Raw genomic sequence first — 11329 nt, forward strand, 5'->3', positions numbered from 1 at the left:
ATTTAAAATCAAAAATAAAAATGCATATTAAGTGCACATTAAACATGCTTGTCGATACATGTTCTGAAAATATTAAAAGCACCGATAAAAAGTTATGATTCAGTTTTAAGATACATTTTAACCTATTGTTCACCATTATTTTTTTGAAAGAACTATTTTGGCATTCCATTATCGTTATAATTACATGAATTTTCACTACATGTACAATGTTTGATGACCTGAAATATATATACACAGATGTATCACTGAGAGACATATTAAAAATAATGTTTGCAAACCTAGAAGCATTAAAAAGTGTTTGCAATTCAAGATCATATTGCTAAACAGTTTGACAAATTATGCTTAAAACAGGAAATTGAATATCATAATAGATGTATATCTGCCATTTAAATGACTGATAATATAACCTTTTCCATATTTGGTCATTTTGTCCATGTTTTACTTTATTTCTTGTTTATTTGAGCAGAATCAAACACATTAGTTGACAGTTGACTAGTTTACACAATCATGTATAAATATTTTCGATAGTTAACTTCATACATGTAATATCAACATAACATTTAAGCCCTGATATGAACTAGTGTATTCTTGGATAAAAGAACTAATTTCTGTTCAAATAAGAAAATAAACTTTATCCCTTTCTACATAAGAGTTTGCTGACTACAGATGGTCTAAAAGTAACACTTTACACTAAAAAATATATATTTCTATTTAGCAAAAAAAGTAAATATATACTTTGTACATTACTGCTGACAAATGACCAGTGCTAACCTTTTTAACTCTTAAAATCTTAAAATAATGAGGTAATGTGTTATATTTTCAATACCAAAATACTGTATGATTTTATTAAGTAAAAGTGATATTTTGTCACTGTGTAAAAGAACGTCATATGTTGTGACATCATGAATGATATTGCGAGACTGTGAAAAAGGATTTTAACAAATTTTGGAGAAACTTTGGCAGTTCTAACCTCTGTCAGAGGAGTATTAACAAATTCCTTATCTGTTATAAAATTTAGTAATCTGTTTTAACAATTTCGTAACATGTTATTTGTTATAACAAAAAATAAAATATAAATCTGTTAAAATAAAATATTCAGAAGCTTCACACTCGTAAAAGTATACCTCAAATTCCCATCCCACTTGTAAAATACATTTCATACTAAACAAACATTTGAGTATCTCTATATAGTTTTACTAAATGCATAAAATTAAAGTAATATGTATGCTGTATTTTGCCCAGTTTTACACATTTTATAGATAAAAAGTAAAACAAGGCTTATATAACAGTCATTTTCTGTGTAGCAGCAATGTCATTTAATTGTTATGCAATTAGACCAGAATTACGCTTCTTCAGTTTGCATGGTAACGAGATGCTACAATTCTCTTTTTGTAATGACAAACTGTTAATCGTCCACTAACCCCGAAATTATGATGTACATTTAAAATATGGTCTTCCGTTGCATCTTGAAAAATGTCATCCTTTCTTTCATATCATTTGAGTGCAGGTTTCATATATCATTTGATGAGACATGTTGTCTAGCACTTAGGTCCAAGCACTGTGCGTGCTTTATTAAAGTATTTCACAAGTCTCACGTAGCAAACTCCGGGCCGTGCCGATCAAAGGGACGAACTGTTGGAATAACCATCAGCAGAATGATGGTAGATAACAAGGTACCGAAGATAAACACCCAGAACAAGCACCTGTCAATCACTTCTGCTGCCTCCATCCACCGCTTACACAACAAGTCCGACCTCTCCTTCTCATCCTCCTTATCCACTAACATCTGCAGACGAGACAGAATCTCCCTGGTGACCCATGAGTCGCTGCCGAGTTCCACTTCTCTCACGTGACCAGCATTGTTCATTTCACACTTTTGTTTCGTGCTGTTGTTCTCGTAGTCAATCAAAGCACAACCTGAGTCATTTGAGAATGTCGTGTGCATCTGATAATATTTTTCTTTTGCATGTTCATCATCTCTCGCTCGATAATCTGTGTCTTTTACATAGGTCAGTTTCATACAGTTCATTTTTGCACAAAATAGAACTAATTTACGAAACCATCTCGGAAGATCCACCTCTTTGAATCCTCTGACGTTAATGTTTGACGTCACAACAGCCATGATGACGGAGAATGATGTGAGAGACATCACCGTTGTAAGATAAATACCTAATGTAATTGAGAGAAAAAGTGTAAAACTACATGTTTTAATTTTAATCAACAATTCTCAGATTATTTAATATTTTTTCCAATTAAACATATTTTTACCATCACTATGCATATAAAATCCCCATTAAAAGTAGTTAGTTCAAATATTTTTAAGCAAATTATGTACATGTAAGCTGCCAACGAAAAATCTTGCACTGTCCACTTGTCTATTTTTTTTTGTAGCTAATTCCCTTTTCTTGATTATTTTACGACACAATAAGACCAACTTGCAAGGCATGTGATTGAAATTGACTTTGATGAATTAAATGAGAAAGTAATTTGAATTATTGAGTAAAATAGTTGGGTAATGATCTGAATGATGAATGCTGTGCTTAGTGTTCATTGAGAAATTCAGGAAATATATTCTTCATTGCGAGGAAATCGAACCATTGCTTTGTAATAACAAAATAAAGATGGATAGACAAGCTTTCCGTGTTTTGTGGTTCTTAACTTGCAAAAGCAGAAAATCAAGCTGTATTCAATAAATAGGACAATCACCGAGGAATGTAATATCTAGAATTCCGCGGATGGCTTGAAATCAAAGGCAATACAAGATAATTGCAGTGATAATATTGTCATTGGAGCACGAGCCGCATCCGCCATTCCTTCGTGATACTTTTGAAACATTCCTCTGAATAAGTCGGCTATCCTCATATGAACTTTGCTTTATGTGCAGAGTATAAGAAGTCGCCATAAAATCTTAAACCCTAATTACATTGAAATTATTAAAAGAACTTACTTCTGAAATTCAGAATATTATCAATAAAATTAAATAATTAATCAAATTAGAATATTATCAATAAGTGTTCTGCTTATGTAAAAGCATACCTATCAATGGGACAAAGTTAGAAGTGGCTGGCATGTTTTCTGCAATAAGTAACATAAAGACAGAGAATGCCAAGAGGACGGTGAGCCCTAGCGATACTTTCTCGCCACTTTCGGGGCGGATCCAAAATCCTACCATCGTCAAAACAGATAACATAACACAAGGAATGATGACGTTATACGTGTAATAAAGCGTGCGACGCTTGATGTGGATCCAAAACGTCACATCCGGGAACATTTCTGAGCAGCATGGGTAGCGAATATTGTGACGTATAGACTTGACACCTAATAATTCCCATTCACCATTGAGCACAAAGTTTGTCAAATCTACTCCCTTGGTTGTATTAAAAACATCGACCTGTGACCCGTCGTAGGCCCAACTCCCAAACTTCATCTTACAAAGTTGATCGTCGAACGGGTAATAGGTGATGTCGATTTCGCACGTGCTGCGGAACTTGACGATTGGTGGCCAGAAGACCTGTCCGTCATGTGACACCATCGCCAGCGCCTCCATATACCCATTTGTGTAGTCCTCAGCACTGAAGGTAGACATAATCATTTACATTTGCAAATGCTTTTACTTATATGGTACTATTTGAGGGATCTGGTTTTATCATTGTATTTTGAAATATTCATAAGCGACTAAGATTATAGTATCATTAATATGTCACTTGAAGTGCTATTTGTCAATGTTCAAATTCATATTTTAAAATTAAATTACTCTGTCGGACAATCAGTTTTAGAATTCAAGAAATTTCTGTTCATTTAGATACTCTAAAGCAATACAAAAAAGCAATTCTTTTAACATGTTCTATTAAATAGCTTGCCATTAATTAAACAATACATACATATACATAGGGTTATGTTTAAGCAAGAAATATACTTCAAACTCTTATGGTATGTTTGGCTCACCTGTTGTAGAGGAACATAAAGTATGTTTGGCTCACCTGTTGTAGAGGAACATAAGGTATGTTTGGCTCACCTGTTGTAGAGGAACATAATGTATGTTTGTCTCACCTGTTGTAGAGGAACATAAGGTATGTTTGTCTCACCTGTTGTAGAAGGACATAAGGTATGTTTGGCTCACCTGTTGTAGAGGACTATATCAGGTAACCAGATGTTGGTACACGGAATACGAAGCACTGTCAGATTGTTATAATCAGCTGGGTCCCAGCTCAACTTCCCATCCACCCACTCCTGTAATTTACATTAATGTAATGCTAGGTCATTTAAATATAATAGTGTTGTTATTTTATTATATAATCTGCTGTTTTCCAGGTCAAATTCTCGTTCATCCTTTTTGTGTTATATAAAAAATACATGGAATGACATGTTATTCTAATTTAAGTTATATAGAATCCGTATACAAATAATAATTACTGCCTCAATAAAAACAAGAGGCCCAAGGACTTCAACAGGTCTTATCCATGTACAGCATGCACATTCCTAGGCAAAATTATTATATTATATATATTATATACTTTAGCCCAACCCTACCCTCAGCAACAATTAACTCTTCCCCAGGTAATGTAATTTAGACACACTTGAATCTGAGTGCTTCCAAGGGAATATGCCTAATCATGCATGAATTTCTTGTTCTTAAAAAGATTTTTAAAGCGTCTCCAGGCAATGTGATTTTAACACATTTGAATCTGAGATTGCTTCCATAGGAGTATTTATGTTCTTAAAAAAAAGATTTTTTTCCCTATTTATTCCTATGTAAATCTTTGAACGCCCAGTGGCCTCACTCAACCCCCGAAGGTTATGGTTTGAACAAACATAAATCTATACTACATGAAATTTCTCCTACATGTAACTAAATATTATGGTTACATATTTTTTTTTAATAAATATTAGGTTATAACCAAAAAGGAATTTTCACTATATATAAAACATCGCCCCCTTCAGTTGAAAAAAACCAGATACCCTGTACCCAAGAATACTCTGTGCCAAGTTTGGTTACAATTGCTCAATGGTTCTAAAGAAAATAAAATTCGGAAAAGTTTAAATTTAATGAAGCAGCTGCAAAAAAGATAACTTGCCCATTTTGACTTTATAAGTATTTTAATGAATCATTAAGTATAATTTAATAATAACTGCTTCATTGTACTTGACGGTACTAGTAACAGGGAAAATTTTCACCAGCAAAAACCATTGTCAATCTTTGCAGCGCCAAAATTTTTTGGCATGAAAGTTTTTCTTCAAATACAATCAGTATTTGTACGTACATAATGATGCACAATAATGTATTTTATGATGAAATTCTAAAATTTGAATCAACTACATGTTACGGTTAACATATTACCTGATCCAACCAGATGTTGGTAGTCAGAACTTGATTTTTCTCATCCTACAAAAATGAAAGTACATGTTAGAGGACCATCTTGTTATTTCATTCTCCAAGAGAATCTGGAAAACAATTATCCCCTAAAGTGCATGAAACACCGCTTAAATCAAGAACTTTAAGTGTATTAATATGAGATTTCTTTATCGGTGCCAAAAATAACAAGAAGTTTTTCCATATGTTGAGCCACAATCAGCTCAAACAGGGCAAACCAAACTGGATTATAATTGTTACTTTTTGCCAACTACCATCTATTAAACTTAACATGTTTGACCATCAAAGGCTTCAATTTCGTGATTGAAACCGAAAGAGAAGTTAATATGATACGATAGCTATTTCAGTTATAGACAAGTATGATTTTGATCATTTATGTTATTAAAAAGGCATTCACTTCAAAATTTTCAGGAATGAAGAGTTGGATAACTTTATCATTGTTTAGATGGGAAATTTTAACATATTGGCTGTGCAAGTAAAATGACTTTTATACGAGATACAAAACATACATAAAACAATAAAAGAGAAATCTACCCTATTTAATATTATGCTTTCTATGCATGTTTTGTTTAATATTAGGTTATAACAAAAAGGAAACATACGACTACACGGTAGAAGGCATTGTTGTACTATTGTTTGATTATCATATAATTATCAGCATGTTCATGCAATTAGAGTAACTAAATATAAATGCAGAAGTGTTGTGCAAGTAGGAAAAATCATAATCAAAGAACCTAAACAAATCATTAATGAAGCCTCCCGACCAATTGAAAAAATTAATAGCATATGTACATAGCATTTGCTTGACCACTCATGTTGAGAATGCCTCTTGGAGGCTTGTTTTAATCTGTTGTATCAAGAAGTGATGTAAGGGCTGTATAATCATTTTTCTATCAATGGTAACAAATATCTTTGTTTTTTATCGTTGATTTCTGCTTCCTCTGTTAATAACTATCTTCTATCATTCTCCTTGCCTATTCAAAATTCTGGCTCTGGTTTTCTGGTAATGGTTTTCAATTCAACTATGCACTTTTAATACTTGTATAATATTTTGTCAACATTTAAGAAGCTGTCATAATCTTTTTCCACTGTTTTAAATCCTTTCTCTTATTTCAATATTTTAACAGCTTGATTGAAACACTCTTTTTATTTGTGCTCACAAATATGTCGAATATCTGGGTCAGTGATATACTGATATTAACTCACCAGCTCGGACATCTAGGTCAGTGATATGCTGATGTTAACTCACCAGGTCGAATATCTAGGTCAGTTAAATGCTGATGTTAACTCACCAGGTCGAATATCTGTGTTAGTGATATGCGGATGTTAACTCACCAGGTCGAATATCTAGCTTAGTTAAATGCTGATATTCACTCACCAGGTCGAATATCTAGCTCAGTTAAATGCTGATGTTAACTCACCAGGTCGAATATTTGGGTCAGTGATATGCTGATGTTGACGTGGACGGAATGAGAGGCGTTGTACACGGGTCTCGTGTTTCTATCGTAATTATACATCAGCTTCTTATATAACCGCTGCTCGTCTGTCATCTGAGATCGGGAGGTATTCATACAAATCACATCTACAAACAAAAATATCAGACAGCAACAATAGGCTGAGGAGTTCATACAAATCACATCTACAAACAAAAATATCAGACAGCAACAATAGGCTGAGGAGTTCATACAAATCACATCTACAAACAATATAACAAAGATAACAGACAGCAACAATAGGCTGAGGAGTTCATACAAATCACATCTACAAACAAAAATATCAGACAGCAACAATAGGCTGAGGAGTTCATACAAATCACATCTACAAACAAAAATATCAGACAGCAACAATAGGCTGAGGAGTTCATACAAATCACATCTACAAACAAAGATAACAGACAGCAACAATAGGCTGAGGAGTTCATACAAATCACATCTACAAACAAAAATATCAGACAGCAACAATAGGCTGAGGAGTTCATACAAATCACATCTACAAACAAAAATATCAGACAGCAACAATAGGCTGAGGAGTTCATACAAATCACATCTACAAACAATATAACAAAGATAACAGACAGCAACAATAGGCCGAGGAGTTCATTCAAATCACATCTACAAACAAAAATATCAGACAGCAACAATAGGCTGAGGAGTTCATTCAAATCACATCTACAAACAAAAATATCAGACAGCAACAACAGGCTGAGGAGTTCATTCAAATCACATCTACAAAAAAAAATATCAGACAGCAACAACAGGCTGAGGAGTTCATTCAAATCACATCTACAAACAATATTACAAAAATATCAGACAGCAACAATAGGCTGAGGAGATCATAAAATCACATCTACAACAATATCAAAAAAGATATCAGACAGCAACAACAGGTTAAGTAGTAATCTGATTCCGATATCTGATTACCATTTCTTTGTGATAAATATTAATGCATTATCAATTTACCTCTACTAGTATGATTCTACATCATAAATGGTGAAACAATGAATGTATTCTGGGCATACAATATATCATGTTTTAAGCGACTAAAACGAAAATACAGTATGCAAAATCATAACTATATATTTTTGGGGCATGTTGACATAAAAATGGCTATTGTTCAGTTTGTTTTCTACTTCTAGGGCATAGTTTATTACACTGATGTAAAACAATTTCCATTTTAATTGCTCGAACAACTTTATGATACAAGCACAAAGTAATTGTTACATTTTCTATACACGAGTACTTTGAATTTGAAACTAAAAAGATATTCTAGTTTCTACACCGATTGGTTAAGACCAGGGTTTATGTGTATAAAAATCCTTATGTCCTTAAGCATATACATATAATCTCCTATGATTTGTGATTGGACATGACTTTTATGCAACTCGTCGTGTTTTTTTCACCTCGCCATACAAGACTCTGCATGGAATAAAATTCACAGAACTCGTAAGATATAAACTATATCCAACAACAAATCATGGGAGATCCTATATAAATCATATTAACATTAACCTTTTTAACATTTCAAAATAATGACTCTTAAATGCGTTATATGCTTAATACTCCTAGGTTTGTAGCCTAGTTTTAGTTTTTATCTAACGAGTTGTGTTAATTTTATGGTCTTGCATGGCAAACTGATAAAAACACAAGACGAGTTGGATAAAAGTCATATCCAACCACAAATTATGGGATATTCGTTTTATCCCATGTTTTATACATCACTATCAATGTTTTACATCGTTATTTTATTAGAATCCATTTTTGTCTCAATGTCACAATGTCTCAGAACATCTAAGTAGAACTTCATTTAAATTAAGAATTTCTTGAAACGTTGCATATGACCTTAATCACTCTCACGGTAAGCTTATTGTGACGTCATGACTGTGGGATATAAACATATTCAATTCTAATATCCATGGGATAAATAGAGGATATCTATATTGTGTGATTTGATATTGGCTTTATCCAACGAGTTGAAATGGTGTATATATTCGCGAGGCTTGCCGAGCGAATATACACCATTTCAATGAGTTGGATAAAGCCAATATCAAATCACACAATTATCATGATTATAGATGTTCTATAAATCTCATACGACTTTCGTTTTAACAGAACATTGAGACTTCCCCTGCGAAACTACATGAATGATTGCCAATTCAAATTGATGACGTATAACTTGATGACGTAGCACCGTTGATGTTGACATGCCTCGAAAGAAAGTAAAAAAGTTAAAATTTTTGCTATCTGTGTCTTTTGAAACATTATGTGACAATTGCTAGAGCTTTACATCAAACGAACTATTCTGACTGAAAGTTGTAAGGACCATAGGATCGTGAAAAGGAACTCTTTGGACGATGGCAATACAAAATAGGCAAGGCTAGGGGTCTACTTGTAGATTCATTGTTGATCCATGGTAAGTTACACCTACATTACATGTACTAGGTAGGCATACGTGGTATAATATAAGAAAGCATTATTGAAGTTGTTTAAGAAATCTTATAACAACAACTTAACTGCTAGTCTTTAGACCTTCTTTTTCCCAAAACAATTTAAAGGGTGGGGGGTAGGCCTAACATCTGTCTTCAAGTAGTCAATACAGGTTCCTTGATAAAATAAGACACTTCTTTGACATATGCGAGTCTTTTTCTTGCTTTTAACGATATTATTGCCCTGTATCATTCATTTTATAAGGGCAATAATTTTCAAAAATAAAAGTTTCAATGAAATAAAATCTTGAAGCGAGGGGTCGTGTTAAAACCGGAAGTGCTATTGATAAAGCATCTACCCGTGGATAAAGCATAAGTTTATCCAACGGCCTGTATCACCAACACATATGAGATAAAATTAGGAATAAAACAATGAGGGTTTCAAATACTCTTTGAAAAATATATCAATTATTTGGTTAGTTGAGTCGAATAAAATCTATAATCAAGCCCTTTTTTATGGCATCCTTTGGTAAGAACTATCATATAGTGCGCTATATATTCAAGAGATAGGCCGAACTTAATTCAATATAATTCTTAAAATTAAGCTGAGTTGTTGTAATTGGACTTCCCAAACGTATTTTTAAGGATCCCTCTTTTCCGTCTATATCCTTCATTATAGAAACGCAATAGGAAAAATATCAAATCATCTTGACAGTAAATTCCATCTGGAGTTCTGAGAGAATTAATAGCCTTTGCTATGATGCCTATTGAATTACATAACAAAAATATGTTTGTTGCATGTCTAAACGCTCCTAGCTCCAAGAATAAGTCTGGCCTACGGTGTTTAATGTGTTTCATTTTTATATTTTCTGTTTCAGAATCTCATTTTTCCTTTAAATGGTCTATTCCTATAAAATTGTCAGATTTGTTTTTAAAAAGACCTTAAAGGAACAAATTCCAAATAAATTGTAAATAAAACAAAAAGTTATGAGATATCAGAATGTACATGGCCAGCTATATGGAACACTCATTTTTATTACAATAATTGCATTTTAAAAAAATATAGATATGTTTGTCTTCGACTTTAAAATTATATGTTTAAATTAATTTAGAGAGTTTGAAGAAAACACTCTTAAAATTAATGAGGATGTGAATTTTTGTGTTATTTTTGGAAATGTAAAGATAGTCTTTATAATTTACAGATTGGACTTGTTTGAAATTCATATGCATCCAAGTGCATCGTATTGCTTTTGTGTTTAAACAACATTGTGAACCTCAATAATAATAATAATAATAATAAAAAATAGCATAGAGAATCTGTGATATTGCCTTTCTAAAACTTTGCTTTCTTGCAAAAATACTTTGCAACCAAATAATCTTACCTGCATACGTATCCAGCAGGCACATACAACACAATATAAAGGCCAAAACACAAATTGACGACATCTCTGTCATTCATTCGAAAAGGACAGTATCTGAAAAAAAATATAGAAGATAAAATTTTATCGGATACAAAAAAGATCGAAAAGTGTTTGTTTTTCATTGTATTCGTCAACTTGTTTGCTGCTCTGTATTCACTCTCGTACATGGCACATGAGTTCACCCCTAATCTTAATTTCGGGTAAATTTCCACGTTCAAAGGAAATTAATTTGAAAGTTTGCCTTTTTTAAAATTATAAACTACATGTAGTATTGAAGTTATCATGGCGCTTTTTATAATGCAATCATTACCTATGTTTTTATTCTGTGGATTTGAAAGGTTGAACTGGAAAGAAATTATTTCAAACTCTTTTCAAGTGCCTATCATATCCGTCGTACTTGATAATAAAGATGTTCTTGGTATTGCATACTATAAAGTATAGTTCCATAGCTGAAGTTTTGAAGTTGAGATAATTTAATAATTCTGTAGGAGTTCAGGATGACAAGAAATGTTAAAACTTCTAGAACTCTTGAAAGAAGCTGAGAAATGTTTTCATTCAAAGTAGGTTTATTGAGATTGGGTACACTCTGACATTTCACACACCTTAAAGTGTTTA

At 32.7% G+C, this 11329-nt stretch overlaps 1 protein-coding gene across 1 annotated transcript; it reads right to left on the reverse strand.

Moving 5' to 3' along the window:
- Nucleotides 1-1015: 1015 nt before the first annotated feature.
- On the reverse strand, nucleotides 1016-10776 carry LOC134273134 (neuronal acetylcholine receptor subunit alpha-10-like). The gene is made up of 6 exons (XM_062755310.1): nucleotides 10676-10776; nucleotides 6793-6953; nucleotides 5339-5383; nucleotides 4121-4230; nucleotides 3037-3572; nucleotides 1016-2169 (listed from the first exon to the last, which is right to left on the reverse strand). The coding sequence occupies exons 1-6, from the start codon at nucleotides 10746-10748 to the stop codon at nucleotides 1592-1594; spliced, it is 1503 nt and encodes a 500-aa protein (XP_062611294.1). The 5' UTR covers nucleotides 10749-10776; the 3' UTR covers nucleotides 1016-1591.
- Between the last annotated feature and the right edge of the window lie 553 nt (nucleotides 10777-11329).

Source organism: Saccostrea cucullata, unplaced genomic scaffold (genome assembly GCF_032062105.1).
Source record: "Saccostrea cucullata isolate Sc308-1 unplaced genomic scaffold, CSIRO_AGI_Scuc_v1 ctg668, whole genome shotgun sequence".
Lineage (NCBI taxonomy): Eukaryota > Metazoa > Mollusca > Bivalvia > Ostreida > Ostreidae > Saccostrea > Saccostrea cuccullata.

Coding starts and splice junctions, on each gene's coding strand:
- LOC134273134 (XM_062755310.1), bottom strand. CDS start 10,748: ATGACAGAGATGTCGTCAATTTGTGTTTTGGCCTTTATATTGTGTTGT. Junction 4,231..5,338: donor CCAACATCTGGTTGGATCAG/GTAATATGTTAA, acceptor TGTAAATTACAG/GAGTGGGTGGATGGGAAGTT. Junction 2,170..3,036: donor TAACTTTGTCCCATTGATAG/GTATGCTTTTAC, acceptor CAATTACATTAG/GTATTTATCTTACAACGGTG.